The 23,384-nt window shown below is 39.0% G+C and overlaps 1 protein-coding gene and 1 pseudogene across 1 annotated transcript in view; one reads left to right on the top strand and one right to left on the bottom strand.

Annotated features, from left to right (window-relative positions):
• Positions 1-23,384, bottom strand: part of Thsd7a (thrombospondin type 1 domain containing 7A) — a 420,538-nt gene that overhangs the window by 230,689 nt on the left and 166,465 nt on the right. The window contains exon 2 of the mRNA XM_085840819.1: positions 6,405-7,236. Within this exon, the coding sequence (XP_085696945.1) occupies positions 6,405-7,236 (832 nt within the window). The remainder of the gene's footprint in view (positions 1-6,404; positions 7,237-23,384) is intronic.
• LOC110296426 (60 kDa heat shock protein, mitochondrial-like) lies at positions 15,687-21,818 on the top strand (annotated as a pseudogene).

Below are 23,384 nucleotides of genomic sequence, written 5' to 3'. Positions count from 1 at the left end.
CAGCTCCAAACTTTGTCTCTGTAACTCTTTCCATGGGTGATTGTTTCCAATTCTAAGAAGAGGCAAAGTGTCCACACTTTGGTCTTCATTCTTCTTCAGTTTCATGTGTTTTGCAAATTGTATCTTATCTCGGGTATACTAAGTTTTGGGCTAATATCTACTTTTCAGTGAGTACATATCATCTGAGTTCTTTTGTGATTGTGTTACCTCACTCAGGATGATGCCCTCCAGGTCCAACCATTTGCCTAGGAATTTCATAAATTCATTCCTTTTAATAGCTGAGTAGTACTCCATTGTGTAAATGTACCATAATTTCTGTATCCATTCCTCTGTTGAGGGGCATCTGGGTTCTTTCCAGCTTCTGGCTATTATAAATAAGGCTGCTATGAACATAGTGGAGCATGTGTCCTTCTTACCGGTTGGGACATCTTCTGGATATATGCCCAGAACAGGTATTGCGGGATCCTCTGGTAGTACTATGTCCAATTTTCTGAGGAACCACCAGACTGATTTCCAGAGTGGTTGTACAAGCTTGCAATCCCACCAACAATGGAGGAGTGTTCCTCTTTCTCCACATCCTTGCCAGTATCTGCTGTCACCTGAATTTTTTATCTTAGCCATTCTGACTGGTGTGAGATGGAATTGTTTTGATTTGCATTTCTCTGATGATTAAGGATGTTGAACATTTTTTCAGGTGCTTCTCAGCCATTCGTTATTCCCCAGGTGAGAATTCTTTGTTCAGCTCTGAGCCCCATTTTTTAATGGGGTTATTTGATTTTCTGGAGTCTACCTTCTTGAGTTCTTTATATATATTGGATATTTGTCCCCTATCTGATTTAGGATAGGTAAAGATCCTTTTCCAATCTGTTGGTGGTCTTTTTGTCTTATTGATGGTGTCTTTTGCCTTGCAGAAGCTTTGCAGTTTCATGAGGTCCCATTTTTCAATTCTTGATCTTACAGCACAATTTTCCCCTGTGCCCATATCTTTGAGGCTTTTCCCCACTTTCTCCTCTATAAGTTTCAGTGTCTCTGGTTTTATGTGAGGTTCCTTGATCCACTTAGATTTGACCTTAGTACAAGGAGATAGGAATGGATCGATTCGCATTCTTCTACATGATAACCACCAGTTGTGCCAGCACCAGTTGTTGAAAATGCTGTCTTTCTTCCACTGGATGGTTTTAGCTCCCTTGTCGAAGATCAAGTGACCATAGGTGTGTGGGTTCATTTCTGGGTCTTCAATTCTATTCCATTGGTATACTTGTCTGTCACTATATCAGTACCTACTGGATCTATTAATAAATGGTATTTTAAGAATCAAACATAAAGACATTGATTTTAGTGAAGAGCAATATAACTTTCTGATTAACAAATATAACGGAGGTTGTATTATAAAATTTCTGACTTTAAAAAAATAACCAGAAAGCCACATAAAAATCATTATCCCTGCCATCTGGCATGTGGTGGCTTATTTCCTAGAGATATAAACAAGAATGAAATTAATAACAGAAATCAGAGACTTATAGGTCAGCATGTTGGTATTTCTTCTACATGCTACTATATTTTTCTGGTCTTTATTTGTTCACTGTTTTTATTGGCACATGTGTTTGCTTTATAAGATTTTCCCAATGCTGGCTAGATCCACTTCTTTTCATTTAACCACCAAAAACCCTTTTCAAACCCAAATTCATTCGTATTCCCTCAGGAATCTTATGGGCAGAATTTCCCACAGCTCTTGGCAAGGCTTCCAATGGGCTGGTAATTACAACTAATTGCCTTTGTTAGAAAATGTGACAAAACAAAGTGCATTTAAGTAGAAGGTTATTTTCAAAAGTCGCCAAGTACTTCCACAAACTGTATCTTGTTTTACTTACTGCACACTTCCTAGCCATTCCTGGACAGTATGCCTTTAATATGCAGATGAGCCTTTCCTTCTGCCAGCACCATTCTGGAGTAAAGTGGCTCTTGGAGAATTGTGGGATTAGGACTGAGCTCACTGAAGGCTGGAGCTGGCCGCCTGCCACAATGCCCATCCCTACCATCATTTTAATGTCCTAGGCGCCTGTGTGAACAGTGACTTCCCTTCCAGTTTTAGGACATATTGTCCTTTAATAATTTTGAATTTCTCGGAAAATGCTTGACATAGTATCTCATTCCTCACCAGAATAAGAGTCTATTCAAACCTGACTAAAAGTCACTGATGCACAGGGAGAAATGTGTGTTGTTGTAAGTGTAGTGTTCCTCACCAATAGGTGGTCACAACTTTAATCTCTACCGCTGTAGAGAATCCAATGTGTCCATCCAGTTATTTTAAATGTGAATATATTTAAAAATATGAAGATTTCCAGATATCCAGATCCCATAGTATCACACTAGAATGACATTTGTATATATGTGTCCCTGAGGATATAGACCAAACTTTATGAGAAGCAAGTGAAATGATTATTAATTACAACATTTGACAGCCTGACAGACTGAAGGTGAGTTTCCTTGTTCAAGCTTAAACTTTAAAAAGTTTTAAACAAAACACAAAGATGTTTGAGCAATCCTTTCTACTATCCAGTCCCTGCTATATATAGCAAGGACATGTCATTCTTTTTGATGCAGGAGAAACTTGAAGTTATAAAACTGATGCTATAAAGGATTTGCTAATAAACTTGCTTAGGAAATATTAAGTTATACGCAGTAGTATTTAGCTAAAGAGCACAGCCTCCAATAAGACTAGAAGATAAATAGTGTGCTAACCAGGCTTGTTAGAAACTGAGAAATTTGTACAATTGAAGTTTCTGCTACCATTTATTCAGAAGATGAACCTTTAATTAGGCTCCATTCCCATAACAAAAGGACACAACCCTGACATACAACCAGCCATTAGGCCCATCCCCATATCAAAGAACATGCCTCTAAGGGGCAGCTCAGGGTCACAAGCACCATTAAGTCCTGGCCTGCCATTAAGCCCCTTGTACTCTTATCAGGAAAAACATTATTCTGCCAGGTTGCAAGGTGACCCTAGGCAACAACTATTAAAAACAACAACAATATTAGTGTATGTAAGAAAAATTTTGACTATTATTTTTGCTTTTTTGCTATGTAAATTGTCCATTTTCTTACATGGACAGATTTGCACTCTCTTGCTTCTGTTTAAATGTTCAAAATGTAGACTGGGGATAGGAAAGGAAAGATTTAAGGATGATAGTGTATGTGAAATGCATAAGCCTAGCTTGTATGCATATAAGTCAGTAAAGTCTATTTGAAGCCAGTTCCACTTTGAGCATTAGCCAAAGACAGATCACAAAATTTTAAAAAGCTTTTCCCATTACTAATTTCTAAGTGTGCAGAGTGAGTTCTGACCAAGGAAGCATATTATTTCTAAAACAGTGAGAACTCAGGTATCTGTGGAGGATTTAAGTGTTCATGGAGGGGCAAAACACAATGGATGTCCAAGTTTCTTATCTCTGTTACATCTGACTACCACACTGTTCAAAACTGCATCAGTGGAGGTCGGACTGATACTTTCTTAGGGTCATTGGCCTCATTGAGAGAATGTGTGCCTGGTGATGTGGGGGTGGAAGGGTGGAGACATTCTCTTGGATACAGGAGGGAGGGGGAAAGGAGGTATGGGATGGGGAGTGGTCAGGAGCAGATCAGGAGGGGGGTGAAATCTGGACTGTAAAAAAGGATTAAAGAAAAAAATATATATATAAATAAAAATAAAAGACTGAGGTGTGGTCACAGTTCTGAGCTCTACTGATTAACGACAAATTGAAAGCAGGGTGTATGGCTTTGCAATTTAGGCAATTTAGCAGCAATTCTTTGAAACATTTTATTGGCTCATAGAGAAGTTCCCAAAGATTCTTAGGCTGATTTAGCTAAGTCCTTTTAGTTACTCTGGAATGAACTATTGTTATTAATAGTCTGAATGATTATTTCACCTTCTTATATCATAAAGAAAGAATGAGATGAAAGATATATTTTTTCTTTTTTTCTTTATTTTTTATTTTTTTATTAGATATTTTCTTTATTTACATTTCAAATTTTATCCCCTCGCCTACTTTCCCCTCTGAAAAATACCCTATCCTCTCCCCCTGCTCCCCAACCTACCCACTCCTGTTTCTTGGCCCTGGCATTCCCCTATACTGGGGCATAGCGTCTTCACAGGACCAAGGGCCTCTCCTCCCATTGATAACCGACTAGGGCAGCCTCTGCTACATATGCAGCTAGAGCCACAAGTCCCTTCATGTGTTTTCTTTGACTCGTGGTTTAGTCCCAGGGAGCTCTGGGGGTACTGGTTAGATATTTTAAATTCAGTGATTAAATCTATGATTTGTGGTTCTTTGCTAATTCATGTCTTCCTGTAATGGCTTCCTTGACCAAGTAGTATAAAGTCTGAACAAAACATAGGTAAGGATGCAAGTGGCTGACAAAATTCCCCACACTTTAAGTATATTTGCCTAAATCACACAACTGATGTGAATATTAGGCTTGATTCAATGGATCTACACACTTAACCACACTTTTAATCAAGTAGTCAACACTAAATTAAACCTCTACTGAAGGCTAACCCAGTGACAGCAAGAGTCAGCTCAGCTTTGGCCTAGAGGCTCATTCAATTGCTCAGGGGAAGCCAAGCCACAAAGATAACTACTACTCCAGGGGAAAGGATTGAAGCTATAAGAGAAAAGACTGTCAGAAAAGAGCCATAGGAAGTGGATTGAAATGCATCAGTTTGGAGGTTCAAACACACACACACATACACACACACACACACACATACACACTTGTAATAAACCTGGTGAATGGAGGCCAGAAAAACATACACAATCAACAAAGTAGCAGGATTGGGAAGATGCTATGAAGGGGCAATGTGAACTGAACTGAAATATATGGATTAAAGGAGGGAAAGAGAGGCAAGTAGGCTCAAAACAGCAAGTAGGACTGCAGGTAGATCAGTGGCAGACTGCTTGCCCAGTAGAAGCTCAGCCCAAAGGTCAGACTCTACCACCATAAAATGAACTAAAATAAGAGGCAGCCAGAACAATAGTATTATGAGAGAAAGATTTTGTCTTTGATGAATGGATCGTGCCTTTTAATTTACTCATTAACTTAAGCTATAACCCTCTTCCAAAGAGCTCTTCACCAGTATCTGAAAACACACAGTGATCAAGTCAATAAACAGGAACAGGTGAAGGAAGGATAGAGAGCATGGAAAAAAATAATAAAGCAGTCAGTGATTTGAGGAAGCAGCAGGCATCCCACACAATCTATTAGGTCTCCAACCTCCAAAGTTAACAGGAAATTGTAATCTTTGCAAGATTTCCAGGGGCAAAAAGAAACAGTCTCCAGCTGCTCCCCAAAGCCTTATGGGGTCTAGGCATCAGTGACGTTTATCTTATGGTTTTAATCAAGGGAACAGACTGCCTGATAAAGAAGATGGCACACCCATGTCACGCTACAATAAATGGGATATAAAATTCTGAGTGATGATGCTATAATTTCTTAGGTTCAGTCCAAATCGTAACTTCATACATATTTCAGGAAAGGCAATTATGCAAATGATGTAGACGAGCCACTCCCAGATAGTCTGGTTTATCTGAGAGCAAAATTTAGCCAATCTAGAGAACGCCATATCCTTCCTATCATCCTCAATTAATAACAGTTTCACAACAAATGAATCGTACATGAGGTAACTTCGCATAACGTAGTCATTATGTACCAGAAGATAATCTGCCAAATGATTTCCATCTAGGAATTGCTGCCAATTAATTACATTTTCAAAGCTAGGCCAATCCCTGGTTAAATCCCTGCGACTACCTTACTTCTGCTACATGCTACTTGCTTCTCTGGAGAGAGTTACTTTGTTTTATAAAATGTGAGAGAATATTATTCTTAGGTATGGTTCCCCAGGTAGTTGTTAAGAGCAGGCTTTGTTTATAGGGTAATTCTGAAAATGCTATAAACCAGGGAGAGATTACAAGTGTGCCTTATTCGATTAACTGACTCAGACAAATATCTGTATTCAAAATCCCAATACTCTAAGCTCCAGATAATTTTACTTTCTTTTCTTGAAGGGGGGAAAAACTGCTTAAAGAAGCAGTTTTGTTCTTTCTTTGCGGTGCTGGGAACTGAACTTTGGGCCTCACAGATTCTAGCCAAGTGCTCTACTCCTGCGTGCTCCCTAAGAAGCTGTACTTTGTCATGGAGAATCATTCATAGGCTAGGAAACCTTTAAATAGAGTGGGGTCTACACATGGACTGAATAAAGTCACCGCCTCGAGATCTAAAGCTCATAAGCCTTGCACTAGGAAATATCTGTCACAAGGTTATTCCAGGAGTCAGAACAGTGAGTTTCAAGTCCCTATTGTTTCTCAAGACAAAAGACAGGTATGCTATTAGTAATTAGACTTTACCTGAGGTCCGCAGATTTCCCAGTCCTGTTTAAGCACATCACGTCCCGGGTCTGATAGCCAATCTGGATGTCCCAGTATCTGTTCTCCTGTCTGTTTTGTCTGTTTCTGTTTCTCTTCTTCTTGATGAGCTCACGGGCCTCTGGGTCCTTCATGGCTTTTCCTCTCTCCTTCTCCCTCTCCTTGTTCTTGCCACGACGCCTGGCTTGCCTGGCTTGCCTTGTGTGTGGTACTGAGCATGCGCTCCAGGGCCCCACCTGCAAGCTATACAAGCTCTCATCCTCCTCGCAGGGGTTGGACTGGCACACCTGAAACTCAGTGAGGTTGGGACAGCCAGAGCCTCCATACTGTGGCGGTGCAACCACGTGCCTCGTGCGGTGCTGCAGGCCACTGCCACAGGTCCTGGAACACTCGGACCAGGGTGAGAACTCAGACACAATGCAGTCTTTCTGGCAAGGGATGAGGCAGGCCTGTTCCAGGAGGGGCTTGGGTTCAAAGTACTCGCAGATGATGTCCTCTGCGGGAATGTCCTTGTCCTTTTGGATGCACATTATCTCTCTCACCTGGATGCCTTCCTCACCCTTCACACATTCTCGTGCTTTCTCGAGGCTTTTCGAAATCACAGGCTGACACCGATCCCAGGGTCCCAGCCTCCAGTCGTACAATTCCTTGTGCCAGTCACACACCTTGAAACAGTTTTGCTGGTTACTGGGTCTCACAGCCTGCTTGCAGTTTGTGTGTAACGTAGTCCAGCCTTCCACGTGAGCACACCACACAGCCCGAGTCTGGATGCCGCCCGGTCCACAGTCATCTCCCATGCATCGTCCCCAGGGACCTATAAAACAGCACACGAGTTAGCAGGGCTGCAGGAAGCAAGTGACACGCTTTTCCCATTTTAGAAAGATGTCTCTAGCCTTAGTACATTAACTTCCGGACATCTTATAAAGTAGGTCTCTGAACGAGACGACTGGAAAGTAACGCTTGTCCCTGAGTACTTTCACAAGAGAGAACTGTGTCAAGGAGTCTATATAAGGTAACAGCTGGGGCAATTTCACTTTGGGCCCCTTTGGGATTGGTAAAAGTTTGCTTTGATTCATTTCCTTTATTTCAGGTAGATAGAGATTGTTGCTCATAAAGGGCATCAGAAACTAGTCACGGTGAAAACCCATTACTCTTGCCTCACACCCTGAACTCTGCTTTAGTAAGTGGTAAAGAAAATAGCCCCCTCATGAAAGCCTTTTCCTCCAGGCTTTCTCTGCCTGGGCAATTAACTATTTTTCAGAAAATACTCTCCCTCACCTGCTTTTTTATTGTTGCAGGCTACATCGGGAGAAGTCTAACGGCTGTGTACAGTGTTGCTGATAGCATTTTTTAAGTGGAACTTCATGGTTACTAAAGCTGAGAAATCAAAAACCTTTTCTGAAAGGGCGCTTGCCTTAAATAAAAAAGAAGCCTCAGTGAACTGGAGAGATGAGTAAAGACATTTAATAAGCTAAAAAAACAAAACTCCTCAGTCGTCTGACCTTTGTGCTGAGCAAAGACCTTGATTTCTCTCAGTTAATTCATTTGTTAAATATAAATAAGTTGATATTTTTATGGTACACTTGAGTCAGTTGTTTGACTATGAAAGGGGGCTTGCTATTCTAGAACATTTTTTAAAAGTAGGCATGGACTTTCTTTCTTTCTTTCTTTCTTTCTTTCTTTCTTTCTTTCTTTCTTTCTTTCTGCTGCAAATAGATTCTTTGCTCACACAATACATCCAACCACAATTTTTACATTTTGTTCTCTTTCTACTCCTCCCATCCATTTTTTTTTTTCAGAAAAGGAGCAGATCTCCAAGAAACAACAACCAAACATGACAAAGCAAGATACAATAAGACAAGGTGAAGTCCCTTGTATTGAGGCTGGACAAGGCACCAAACTGGAAGAAAAGATTGCCAAGAGCTGCAAGAAAGAGCCAGAGGCACACCTGGCTGCCCCCCCACCCCCCCGGGTTAGGAATCCCACAGAAACGCTGTGAGGATTTATTTGATAACCCTTGATTGTAGTTAACAAGTCTTAAGGAAGTAAGTTTCACATGATGGTATAGGGTTCCCCAAGACAGGCAGACAGGCAGACACACACACATAGTTGTTGCCTTTTTCTCTCAGCCCTACTTCCATAACAAAAGGTCTGGCTTCACATTTATTTTATCCATGTCTAGATTAGGCATACGGTTTTGTCTGCAAGATGCTGAAGGGGAAAAAGAAGTGAAAACTATTAAACTAGGCAAAGGACTCATTCTGTGCCTTAGAAAAATGGGACAGGAAACCGGCTGGTTCTCTAAATTCACATCTTGAATGAACCATAAAACCAGCTGCATTTCAGACCCAATTCTTCTGACTTTTGGACTTCAGTAAAGCCTAAGTCTAGAGCTTTAGGTTACAATTCTGCCCTCTGTGCAGAACACCATTAATCTATAGGGGAAGAAATACAAAGAATGTGTTTATAGTATCTACACTTATTTAACCAAAAAGATGTTTGATGATGCAGCCTTTCTTACAAGTGACACAACAAAATTGTAAACGGAAGTGATTATTATCTGAAATATTGGACTAATTAGTCATCTTTTCACTTAAAATAGTACTAGATTTGGCCTACCCAAATTTTATTTCATTAAATTCATACGTAAAATTGTTTAAGTACTTAAAATAAATTTCAGAGAATAGCCTTTCTAGATGTTGATGTGAATGCTTTCCAAACAAGAAGGAGAGTGACTTTGTTGAAAGTGTCAACATTAAGTACCTAATGAATGATGTTTTAGTCTTAATTTTACTTTGTCTCTGTACATTTTCCTACAATACTTTTGATGATTTCTTAGAGAATTGAAAAATATTCTGAGAATCATAAAATTAAGATGCATGTTAATAAGGGAAGTTTATAGGATGTATAAAACTTTAGAATTAATTCCACATAGCTTTAATTTTAGTTTCCTCTCTCCATTGTGTTTGAACAAAACTGTTATCCTATTTCCCAAAGAAAGGCACATTTATATTAGACTCAAGGCTAAACTACATACTGTTCCGTTGATATTTTAAAGCATGGGTACCTTGTACTAACTTAGGATCTAAATCCAAAACCCAAGATAATCTTTCTCTGTCTCTTTGTCTCTCTGTCTCTCTTTCTCTCTCTCCTTCTCCTTCCCCCTTTCCCTCTACACCCTCCTCTCCCTCTTTCTTCTTCCCTCCCTTTCTATCTCCTTCTTTCCTTCTTTTCTTTCTGTTTTTTTTCTTTTTCTTTTCAAGATTTCTTTTCTAGCACTAGCTGTCCTGAACTCACATTTTACACCAGGCTGGCCTTGAACTCAACATATTTCTGCCTCCCAAGTGCTTGAATTAAAAATGTGTGTGAGAACACCTGGCTGAGATTTTTTTGATGCACCATTATTTTCCATCCTTGACAATAATTATGAAATTAGACCAATTAATCGATGTTTAATATTTTATTCCCAGAATAAAACCAAAAGAAGTATTTTGTAGAAAATATCCATAGTGTTGACTGTAAAGACTGGTTAATTGGCTTTACACTCCTTTTCATAAAGAGACATGAATAAAAATTGATTCCCCTCAGATAGGGCACTGATGGAAGACCAGAAAAATGGTTCCACCCAAGACTAGTTTGGTGAACTAGTTCACTGGAGTTACTAACAGAAGTATACGAGGACGACTCACAAACAGCTTCATCACTACAAAGCTCACTCAACTACATCCCTAGAGTTCTCTGCCCACCTTGAAGATTGCTCCTCAAATAAGCGGGTTTCTGCTTGCTAGCTGTTATTTACAGCTCACATAATACTGAGCATAAGCAATATGGTCCTGGAGCAGAATAATAATAGTAAGATTTTTAAATGAGGACCTCGGTTCTGGGATTCCAACAAAAATAGTCTGCACAGGTGAGAGTGTGGACTACAGGAGCTAACAACTTCAGGGACAGGCAGGAGCCACAGAGCTTCTGAGGCAGCCCCCTTTTCGGGCTGCAGACATCCAGGCACCTTCCCGGCCAGAGGATAGGTGTCCTCCCGGCCAGAGGATAGGTGTCCACCCGGCCTGAGAGGGCTTTGCCTCAGCATCTTCGGAAGACATCTTGGTTCTGAGACACCACTGACAGTAATCTGCACAGGTGAGAGAGTGGACTACAGAAGTTAACAGCTTCTGTGACAGGCCAAAGCAACACACCTTCCCAGAAAGGTCCTGTTTTGGGCCTTCATCCTTGGCCAGGAGAGAGGTCTGAATGCCAGATATCTGTGCACCTTTCCTGTAAGACCAGAGCTTGCCTGCAGAGAGTGCTCTGACCACGGATACTCAGAGGAGAGAGCTAGTCTCCTAGGTCTGGTGATAGAGGCTAACAGAAGCACAAGAGGAACAATCTCTAACCAGAGACAAATATAACAACTAACTCCAGAGATTACCAGATGGCAAAAGGTAAACATAAGAATCTTACTAACAGAAACCAAGACCACTCACCATCATCAGAACCCAGCACTCCCACTTCGCCCAGTCCAAGGCACCCCAACACACCTGAAAACCTAGACCCAGATTTAAAAGCATATCTCATGATGATGGTAAAGGACATCAAGAAGGACTTTAATAACTCACTTAAAGAAATACAGGAGAACACTGCTAAACAGATAGAACACCTTAAAGAGAAAGCACAAAAATCCCTTAAAAAGAATTGCAGGAAAACACGACCAAACAGGTGATGGAATTGAATAAAACCATCCAGGACCTAAAAAGGGAAGTAGACACAATAAAGAAAACCCAAAGTGAGGCAACACTGGGGACAGAAACCCCAGGAAAGAAATCTGAAACATAGATGTGAGCATCAGCAACAGAATACAAGAGATGGAAGAGAGAATCTCAGGTGCAGAAGATTCCATAGAGAACATCGGCACAACAATCAAAGAAAATGCAAAATGCAAAAATATCCTAACTCAACACATCCAGGAAATCCAGGACACAATGAGAAGACCAAACCTATGGATAATAGGAGTAGAGGACAATGAAGATTTTCAACTCAAAGGATCAGCAAATATCTTCAACAAAATTATAGAAGAAAACTTCCCCAACCTAAAGAAAGAGATGCCCATGAACATACAAGAAGGCTACAAAAGAATAGACTGGACCAGAAAAGACATTCCTCCTGACACATAATAATCAGAACAACAAATGCACTAAATAAAGATAGAATATTAAGAGGAGTAAGGGAAAAAGGTCAAGTAACATATAAAGGCAAGCCTATCAGAATTACACCAGATTTTTTTACCAGACTATGAAAGCCAGAAGAGCCTGATCAGATGTTATGCAGACACTAAGAGAACACAAATGCCAGCCCAGGCTAATATACCCAGCCAAACTTTCAATTACCAGATGGGTTTAGTGCAGAGTTCTATCAGACCATCAAAGAAGATCTAATCCCAGTTCTTCACAAACTATTCCACAAAATAGAAACAGAAGGTACTCTACCCAACTCATTCTATGAAGCCACAATTACTCTGATACCTAAACCAACAAAGATAGAGAACTTCAGAACAATTTCCCTTATGAATATCGATGCAAAAATCCTCAATAAAGTTCTAGCTAACCGAATCCAAGAACACATCATAACAATCATCCATCCTGACCAAGTAGGTTTCATTCCAAGGATGCAGGGATGGTTCAATATATGGAAATCCATCAATGTAATCCATTATATAAGCAAACTCAAAGACAAAAACCACATGATCATCTTGTTAGATACAGAGAAATCATTTGACAAAATCCAATACCCATTCATGATAAAAGTCTTGGAAAGATCAGGAATTCAAGGCCCATACCTAAACATGATAAAAGCAATCTACATCAAACCAGTAGCCAACATCAAAGTAAATGGTGAGAAGCTGGAGGCAATCCCACTAAAATCAGGGACTACACAAGGCTGTCCACTCTCTCCCTACCTATTCAACATTGTACTTGAAGTCCTAGCCAGAGCAATTAGACAACAAAAGGAGATCAAGGGGATACAAATTGGAAAGAAAGAAGTCAAAATATCACTTTTTGCAGATGATATGATAGTATATATAAGTGACCCTAAAAATTCCACCAGAGAACACCTAAGCCGGATAAAGAGCTTCAGTGAAGTAGCTGGATATAAAATTAACTCAAACAAATCAATGGTCTTTCTGTACAAAAAGGATAAACAGGCTGAGAAAGAAATTAGGGAAACAACACCCTTCTCTATAGTCACAAATAATATAAAATATTTGGCGAGACTCTAACTAAGGAAGTGAAAGATCTGTATGAAAAGAACTTCAAGTCTTTGAAGTTTTTATAATAAAGAAGATCTCAGAAGATGGAAAGATCTCCCATGCTCATGGATTGGCAGGATCAACATTGTAAAAAATGGCTATCTAGCCAAAAGCAATCTACAGATTCAATGCAATCCCCATCAAAATTCCAACTCAATTCTTCAAGCAATTAGAAAGGGCAATCGGCAGAAGCCTCTGGAATAACAAAAAACATAGGATAGCAAAAACTCTTCTCAAGGATAAAAGAAACTCTGGTGGAATCAACATGCCTGATCTATGGCTGTACTACAGAGCAATTGTGATGAAAACTGCAAGGTACTAGTATAGTGACAGACAAGTAGATCAATGGAATAGAATTGAAGACTCAGAAATGAACCCACACACCTATGGTCACTTGATCTTGGACAAGGGATATAAAACCATCCAGTGGAAAAAAGACAGCATTTTCAACAAATGGTGCTGGCACAACATGCAGTTATCATGTAGAAGAATGCAAATTGATCCATTCCTATCTACTTGTACTAAGGTCAAATCTAAGTGAATTAAGGAAGTCCACATAAAATCAGAAATAGTGAAACTTATAAAGGAGAAAGTAGGGAAAAGCCTTGAAGATATGGGTACAGGGGAAATATTCCTGAATAGAAGAGCGATGGCTTGTGCTGTAAGATTGAGAATCACCAAGAAGGACCTCATAAACTTGCAAAGCTTCTCCAAGTCAAAAGACACTGTCAATAAGAGAAAAATACCACCAACAGATTGGGAAAGGATCTTTACTTATCCTAAATCAGATAGGGGACTAATATCCAATTTATATAAAGAACTCAAGAAGGTGGACTCCAGAAAATCAACTAACCCCATTAAAAAATGGGGCTCAGAGCTGAACAAAGAATTCTCACCTGAGGAATACCTAATGGTGAAGAAGCACCTGAAAAAATGTTCAACATCCTTAATCATCAGGGAAATGCAAATCAAAACAACCCTGAGATTCCACCTCACACCAGTCAGAATGACCAAGTTCAAAAATTCAGGTGACAGCAGATGCTGGCGAGGATGTGGAGAAAGAGGAACACTCCTTCATTGTTGGTGGGATTGCAAGCTTGTTCAACCACTCTGGAAATCAGTCTGGCGGTTCCTCAGAAAATTGAACATACTACTAATGGAGGATCCCACAATACCTCTCTTCGTCATATATCCAGAAGATGTTACAACTGGTAAGAAAGACACATGCTCCACTATGTTCATAGCAGCCTTATTTATAATATCCAGAAGCTGGAAAGAACCCAGATGCCCCTCAACAGAGGAATGGATGCAGAAAATGTGGTACATTTACACAATGGAGTACTACTCAGCTATTAAAAAAATGAATGTATGAAATTCCTAGGCAAATGGTTGGACGTGGAGGGCATAATCCTGAGTGAGGTAACCCAATCACAAAGGAACTCACACAATATATGATAAATGGATATTAGCCCAGAAACTTAGGATACCCAAGATATAAGATACAATTTGCTAAACGCATGAAACTCAAGAAGAATGAAGACCAAAGTGTGGATACTTTGCCCCTTCTTAGAATTGGGAACAAAACACCCATGGAAGGAGTTACAGAGACAATGTTTGGAGCAGTGACGAAAGGATGGACCATCTAGAGACTGCCATATCCGGGGATCCATCCCATAATCAGCTTCCAAACGCTGACACCATTGCATACACTAGCAAGATTTTGCTGAAAGGACCCAGATATAGCTGTCTCTTGTGAGACTATGCAGGGGCCTAGCAAACACAGAAGTGGATACTCACAGTCAGCTATTGGATGGATCACAGGGCCCCCAATGGAAGAGCTAAAGAAAATACCCAAGGAGCTAAAGGGATCTGCAATCCTATAGTTGGAACAACAATATGCACTAACCAGTACCCCCCGGGAGCTTGTGTCTCTAGCTGCATATGAATCAGAAGATGGCCTAGTAGGCCATCAGTGGAAAGAGAGGCCCATTGGTCGTGCAAACTTTATATGCCCCAGTACAGGGGAACCACAGGGCCAAGAAGTGGGAGTGGGTGTGTAGGGAAGTCGGTGGGGGAGTGTGTGGGGGACTTTTGGGATAGCATTGAAATGTAAATGAAATAAATACCCAATTTAAAAAAAGAACATAAAAAAATAATAGTAAGTTTTCTCCAAGGCCCATGATCTATCTAGTCTCGGGTTCTTAGCCACATTAGCAGTGTCAGTTAGTTAATCTGTCTCATGGTATTCTAATTAGAAAGAGTTTAGTTATTCCAATAACATTTGAATACTATTATTCTGCCAAAGGTGCATAGCCACAGCTGTCATTAGAGAATCTGCTTCTTGCAGTGGATGACCCACAACTACACAAGGTGAAACAGGTGAGAGATTTTGAAGCACAAAGTCCTAAACTGGATAATTGTATGTCTTCTTCAAGCTCTCCTCTCAAGGTTTAGGGCTAATGTGGAAGAGAAAGACTGTAGTAGCCAGAAGGGATAGATGGCTCCAAGGCAACAGCATCCTCCAGGCACAACAGAACTGATACTCATATGAGCTTACAAAGAAGTTGCTGGTATGCATAAGGAGTCCTAGCACAGAGTAAGTAAACCCAGGATCCTACCCATAAGAAGCTATCTGCAATTGATACCCAATGGCAAGGGCAAAGTCAGGTTTCTCCAATGGTGTCTCCCTGTATTTGTAAAACACACTTTAGGTTAAACCTAGGGTCGTGAGTAGTTGATCAACTCAAAATGGACTAAATGGTTTTTTACAGTTTTTACCTTATTTTGTTTTGTTTGGGCATTTCCTGTTTAATAGATTTTTGATTACTTATTTTGATTTTTGTTTTTGTGTTTCTGTGGGGGTGGGTTGTGTGTATGCCTGTTAGTTTGGTTTTTGTTTGTGTCTTGTTGAGCGAGAGAAACCGCGAGTGAGAGGGAGATAGAGAAAGAGAGAGAATGTAAAGATGGGTAAGTAGGTGGTAGGGAAGATGTGAGATGGGAAAATATTATTCAAATTTACTATATTAATTATTTTTAATGAAAAAGCTTTTAAAAGATGAACAGCAGTTCTGTAAGCATTATGACTTTCTGAACTTTTAGATTAAGATTCATTACTTTCCTGAGTTGTGTGATTCTCCCTCTATCGCTCAGGAGTGAATGTTTCAACTCATAAGAGATATCTACACAACAGTCAATGAAAATAAGCTATTGGACAATGGAATTTTAAAAATTTCTAGGTGATGCTTTGATACACAGAAACATATGACATCATTTATTGTGAATCTTACTTACTAGAAAGGTAAGAACATTTTTCTTTAATGTTCTTCTGTTAAATTTTTAATTAAAAATTCCCATTGTATATATTTATTGTACATGGTCCTGTGGTACATAAGGACATGCATATAAGCATATAATGTGTCTTTGATTTTATTTTTGGATGTAGTTAATATCATACATATATGTGGACCATCTTTCACATATGTTTGATTATATTTATGAATATAAACTTTGCACTGGCATTAATTTAATGGATGACTAGTTGTATTCCATGGTTTATATTTCTTTTTCAAGATATTTCAATCACTAAACAAAAGGACATTATGAAGGTAAATATGGTTCATATGCAATACAGATTCTGACTAAGTGACTCCTCACAGATAACACTGTTCAGTATTACACATACTCTCTCTGAGAACTAGATAATAACATATTCCATGATAATGCAACAGAGACCTATAATGAACCTAAAGAAAAACATGCATGAGGGTAAATGCAAAAAACAGAAGTGGCGATACAATAATTACTAAAAGAACTCATCCACTCTGCAGGCTCTAACTGTTGTCTTATCTTTTCATTGCACCTTGGGTATTGCATTGTGTCCAATTAAGTACTCTCATGAAAGATCAGATTTTCACCACACTATACCCAATGAATGTCTATCTACTTATGCCCTCCAAGCAGTCTTGAAATAATCGCACACTGCCTAAAATGAAGACCACATCTAAAATTGCTCTTGACAACCAAGCATAGTTAACCCAATTAGCTACTGTTTCTAAGAGCACACATGGTTTAGAATACAGCTTGAAAACAAAGTATGCAAATTCTATTAAGGGAAACAGAAAGTTCACTGCCAAGCATGATGTGAGGCAGTGACACATAGCATCAAGTATCTCTGCATAAAGGTTAAGAGTTAGCCCCACAGCTAACATTACCATGAGTGAGAAGACATAGAGATGGGCTGCGGTTTGTATGTGCTTTCTAACAAGAGCAAGAAGAATTTCCCATGGGTTGAAACCTCCTTCATTTCTCTTTGTTCATGATCATTTAGAGGAAGTTGGAATCTAATTGGACAAATGAATAATAAACAGCTTTCTCCTTTAAGGCATGGATGCTTTATGAATAGAAATGTCTCCCTGTGTACAGATTTGTAGGACTGTGTTTATTCACTACCGTGCAAAAATCTGTCTAGGATGTAGGTCAATAAATATGTGTAAAAAACTGAGCTTGAGAGATTTTATGCAAATGTGGAGAGAAATGTTAGTTTTCTTATTTTACCAAAAATAAGTTAAAGCAACTGTTTGTAGTTCCAAAGCCTTTATTCATTAATACAATTATAAAACAAATATTTCCAAGTAGAATGCATGTAAAATTAAGTAACACTGAGACAAAAAAAAGACATTATGTGAATGGTATTTGGCTTGGTTTCCACGTAGCTAGTTTATAAAATGCAGCTGTATACCAACTTTGAAAAAATTCAGAAAAATATAATTATTTTACTTTACTGGAGAGAATTTTCTAATGCATCTTCTTGCTGTGATTCAAATTTCTCTGTTTCACTTGACAAAGGATGAATGACTAAATGCAAAGTTAGCAGCTGTCTTAACACGTTCAACACTCTCTTCTTCTAAGACTGTTGATTTTATATGTCAAGGGCATTAGACCAGTAAAAGGTTGAGTCCATAAAAATCATGTTGCTGACAGGTGGCCAGCACCTGTTCTAAAGAGCCTTATAAAAGATAAACACTATTAAAGGAACTCAAGAACATTATGCAAACTACTCTCCATTCGTGTTTGCTATAAAACTCTTAAATGAGGCAGGTTCTTATTTGGCTAAATATATCTGCATCTTTCAAAGGAGACAATATGCTTTCCTCCTGAAGGTGATCCAAGACCAGCATGTCCTGCTTAGCACAAGGTCAAAGAGCATTTCCTGAGCTTTGTTATGCATGTATTCCCATGTCTTGTTTGCAATGAAATATTATGTTCTAAAATTTATAGACAGCAAAAGTGTATCCATTTGCTTTTTTACTAAAGCAGAGTGTGTAAAAAGTATATGGAATTGCTGCTAAATAGAGAATGTCTTTCTCAATCCTAAATAACTTCATATGTTGTTGTCAACCTACTGGGCAATTATATACATCCCCATATCTATACAGGATTAGGATAAATTTGTTTCATAATCATCATTTACATCTTATAATATTATACAAAATAATTTCATTTCTCTGTTCCCACAGATTTAACTACTCACAGTCACTTAATCTGCTTTTCCATGTTTATACCTAACCTATGCTTATGTAATACTTTGCTCCATCACTGTGTCATGGCTCTATTTATCAATCTCTCAAGGGACAGCTATTTTCTGATCACTTTGGTGTTAGAAATAATACTAAGACAAGTGTGTGGTAGAGTAGACATATGATTTGGCTCAAAGCTTTGCAATTTCCAGCTCTTCTACATGATGTGCCCATGGGAAGTGTACCAATTAGCCTGGGCAATTTATGAAGAAATCCCTCTCTCCTCTCAATAACTGTTGCTCCAAATGTGGATTCCTGCTGGTGTAGTGCTATGTTTATTTCACCTTCTACCCACACTTGGTTTATTTTCACTCTAGTCCTTTGAGTACTGTTTTGGAAAAAAAAAAAAGGCATGGAATCATCTCTGAGATTGCCAGGATCTTCTTCAGAACAGTAATACAATCTTGTATGCCTTGTACTCACTGGAACATTCCAAAAGATTTGGTGTAAAAAAACAATTGCTTGTGCCTCAGTTGTCTGTCTTGTACTATTTTCATAGCCATAAATACACAAGTCCTCTGTGTATCTGGTAAGGTTGTTAGCTTGCTGTTTTGGTGGGACTTCATACTTAGTGAGGGGGGTGCTTACTCTTTTGTCTGCTCTTGGGACTGTTTTCTTCCTATTGGGTTGCCTTACACAGCCTCAGTATGAGGGCTTTGGCCTTGTCTTATTGTATCTCATTTTGTCCTGTTTGGTTTTTGCCCTATGTGGCAAGTTCTTTACTGCAGAGGAAACAGAGGAGCAGTGGATCTGATGCAGAGAGAAGGTGGCAAGGACCTGGGAGGATGGAGGGAGGGAAAACTATGGTCTGGATATATTGTATGAGTGTGTTTTCTTTAACAGAGAAAAGAGAAGGAGGAAGGTGAAGAGGAGGAGGAGGAGGAGAGCTCATAGCTCCTTTAACTTCGATTTTAATTTTATTAAATTTAATTTAAAGTCTAACTCTCAAATGACAAATCAGTTTGGTGGATAAGGAGCAATTACTGTGGAAGTCAAATGTGCTTTCATCTTCAATAAGTAATTAAACTCTCATAAAAATTATAAGGGTATCAAATTAAGTGTTCAAAATTGGAACACATTTAAATCTGGTGAGAAAAGGAATGAAAACCAGGAACTAGGAAATCTGTTTAACAATTACTAAATACAATAACCTATTTTAGGACCTACCACATTTGATCCTTCTTGAGAAAATTACTCAGTCTTCTGGGTTCTGGGCTCTACTTTGATAAAATATAGTATAAAATGATTTATGCCACTTATTCCCAAATTCTCATGAAAAATGAAATATCATTACAAGGCAATGAGTACCTTTTTCTCATGTAAAAATATTCTCACCCTTATATGACAATATTTTACAGATCTTCTTGCCTTCACTTCCCAAATTTTTTATAACTGGAATTTGTAATTATGCCTAGCCAAAGCAATGATAGTTTTGTTAAGCTACTCTCTATTAAAGCAAATAAGAGGGTCAAAGCATTTGGCAATTTAGCAAACTGATTTTTTTTCAGTAAAATATGTAGAAGTTCATCCGATCACTGCACCACAGTAAATGATCATTGTAACAGTTTTTGTCCTGAAGAATACACACACACACACACACACACACACACACACACACACACAAACACATAAAAGAAGGATCTGGGGTACAGGAAGTAGGGGGTGAGAAGAGTGGAGGGAGAGGAAACTCTGGTCCCAATGCATTGCATGAGAGGCTATTTTGTTTTTAATTACATATAAAAAAATTATGAGCATCCACAGTATAAATCTTGATGATATAGTTAATCAAATTTAAAAAGCATGTGCTCTCTTCTATTTACTGAAGGCAGAACTTGAAGCAAAGACATAACTTATTTTCACATTATTCCATAACTATGGAATGAGGCACAGAGTAAAACTGGAAAGGGGCATTAAGAGGAAGTCAACACAAACGTGCAATTAGTTTCCACTATAGGTGGCTGGTTTTGCCTCCACAGATTTTCTTCATGAGTGCTTTGTGAAATACATTATAGACCTGTCTGTCAGTCCACAGGACATAAGAACTAAACAGCTCTTCTTGGGGTCTCCTACTCTTCTTAATACCCAACAAAATCAACTTAAGGAAGGCAGGGTTTATTCAGGCTCACAGATTGAGGCTATCATGGTCTGTCATGGTTGGGAAGGCATGACACCTGCCAGTGCCATGACACCTCTGGTCACACAGCCAGAAAACAGAAAGTCATACATTCTGGAAGAAAGGGTGTCATTACAGGGAAGGATGGAATGATGAGCTAGAAATTATTGAGGCAGAAGTTCGGTAGAGGATATATCTCCCCATGTTTTATTAACATATCAAAAGGTCAGAAATGTGAATTCCAAGATGCTCATGTTCTCTTGAGTGAAAAAAAATTTTCTAGTGTCAAACCTATTGTAGCTGCTCTTGAAATTGCTAGTCCTTGGTCATAATCGCTAAAGATGTTGACAGAGAAGCTCTATACACACCGGTTTCAAACAGGCTCAAAGTTGGTATTCAGGTTGTAGCAATCAAAGCTTCAGGGCTTGTGGACAATAGGAAGAACCAGCTTAAAGATATGGCTATTGCCACTGGTGGTGCGGTGTTTGGAGAAGAGGGGTCGAACCTAAATCTTGAAGATGTTCAAGCTCATGACTTAGGAAAAGTTGGAAAGATGATTGTCATCAAAGATGATGCCATGCTATTAAAAGCAAAATGTGATGAAACTCAAATTGAAAGATATATTCACCGAGTAGCTAGACATCACAACTAGTGAATATGAAAAGAAAAGGCTGAATGAGTGACTCGCTAAACTTTCAGGAGTACCTGCGGTAAAGCATGGAGGGAGGACAAGTGGTGTGGAACTGAGTGAGAAGAATGACAGTTACAGATGCTCTCAGGGCTACAAGAGCAGCCGTAGAAGAAGGCATTGTTCTAGGAGGGGTTGTGTCTGCTTCTGTGCACCCTACCCTTGGATTCAATAAAGCCTGATAATGAAGATCAGAAAGTAGGTATAGAAATTATTAAAAGAATACTCAAAATCCCTGCAATGACAATTGCTAAGAATGGAATTGTTGAAGGACCTCTCATAGTTGAGAAAATTCTGCAGAGTTCCTCAGAAGTTGGTTATGACGCCATGCTTGGAGATTTTGTGAACATGGTGGAAAAGGGAGTCATTGATCCAACTAAGGTTGTAAGAACAGCCTTACCAAACTGGGCAGTGGTGGTGCACACCTTTAATCCCAGCACTTGGGAGGCAGAGGCCAGCCTGGTCTACAAAGTGAGCTCCAGGACAGCCAGGGCTACACAGAGAAACCTTGTCTCGAAAAACAAAACAAAACAAAAAAAACAAAAACAAAAACAAACAAACAAACAAAAGCAAAACTGCCTTACTGGATGCTGCTGGGATGGCTTCCTTGCTAATTGCAGCCAAAGCTGTAGTGACAGAAACCCCTAAAGAAAATAAGGACCCTGAAATGGGTGCAATGGGTTCAATGGGAACAGGTACGGGGGGTGGCATGTTCTAACTCCTAGAATAGTGCTTTGCCCTTATCAATGAACTGTGACAGAAAGCTCAAGGCAGGTTCCTCATTGATAACTCCTGAGAAAATGATCGAAGAGAATGGTGGCTGATCACTGTAACTCTCAGTTACTGGTTTCCATTGACAATGTATAATGGTTTACTACTGACATTTGTATATTCCTGATGCTGGGTGCAAGAGCCCTATTATCACTGTCATGCTTTCAACTTACATCACTGAGGCATCTCTACTGTTCTGTTAGCATCAGGACTGTAGTGCTGGGTCACCACATTAGAAGTTCAGAAGCAGTCATTCTGTGGAGGGTGGGAATGATTGTGTACAAAGTAGAGAATTATCCAATTATGTGACAACCTTTGTGTAATAAGATTTTGTTTAAAGTTAAAAAAATAGTAAAAAAAACATCATTTTGTTCAATGTATCCTGTGTGTCTCCAGTTGTACAAATTTTCTAAACTTATTTCTTTAATAAGTTATATTACTAGTATAATTAGGATATCTATTTTTAACCAGATGATAAGTAAGGCGCTGAACTGAGAAATGGAAGAGAGACTAGGAAACCTGAATCAGTGAGCTGTCACGGAATGAGGGCAGGTATAGAGCATCTTAGGATGTCCTTAAGATCCCACCATAGTGAACTTGCCTATTCTCAGCATGTGGTTTGCTTTCAGGAAGGTCTCTAATATGACCTGTCCTAAACGCTTTCACATGCATCTCCTCTGTGTTCTCCACTGTTCATGATTTCATTCATTACTGTAGGAAGATTTCAAGCCAGTTGAAGACCTACATGCTGTCATGTTCCTCATGCAGTTCCCACGGAAGTGTAAGAATATCATTAAAAGTATATGAAACTATATGTGATATGTAATTGGTCCTGCTCACTAGTAAATATTTGGTAAGCTCTAAGAGCTAGTATGAGATTCTGTACAAAAAGTAGAATTTTGACATTCCTTCTATTAGGAGGGCTCTAGAGAGTAGAGGGTGTGGCTGAGAAGAGCAAGGTCACATAGCACTCCAAATGTGACAGTAATGAAAACTGAACACTAGATGTTGTAGTGATATTGCCAGCATCCACAAAGGGCAGTCAATGGGTCCAGTATGAAATATGCATTAAGTATAGGGTTAATTAGTGAGAAAAATAAGTTCAAAGATTAAGGAAACTTGTAACTAAAATTAATCACAGTTTCCAGGAGCTTCTCTGAGACATTAGTTATTAGGTAATTAAAATGTAAAACATGGCTAGTGCTTTTTAGACAGGGCCACTACCTATTATTGAGAATAGTAACTTAGCAAAAATTAACATTGTTTTACTAATGGCTTACTTCCTTTTCTCATAGTTTGTCACCAGGGAAGATTTGTGTCTATCACATATATTTTATTTTAGACTTGTCACTTGCTAATACGCTTGTGACCATATGACTATAAGAAGTGATGGAATTCAAATTATCTCCCCTCCTTGCTCTGATGGTGCTAATGGCCTACTCATTATTTCTGTGGCATTTTCTTCAGTGTCACATGTTATGCCTGAGAGTGTTTTACATTTTCATAATTGCTC

Source organism: Mus caroli, unplaced genomic scaffold, assembly GCF_978045245.1.
Source record: "Mus caroli unplaced genomic scaffold, Mus_caroli_1 scaffold_7, whole genome shotgun sequence".
NCBI lineage: Eukaryota > Metazoa > Chordata > Mammalia > Rodentia > Muridae > Mus > Mus caroli.
Note: the sequence above shows the minus strand (reverse complement) of the source record. Positions and strands in the feature narration are given on the sequence as shown.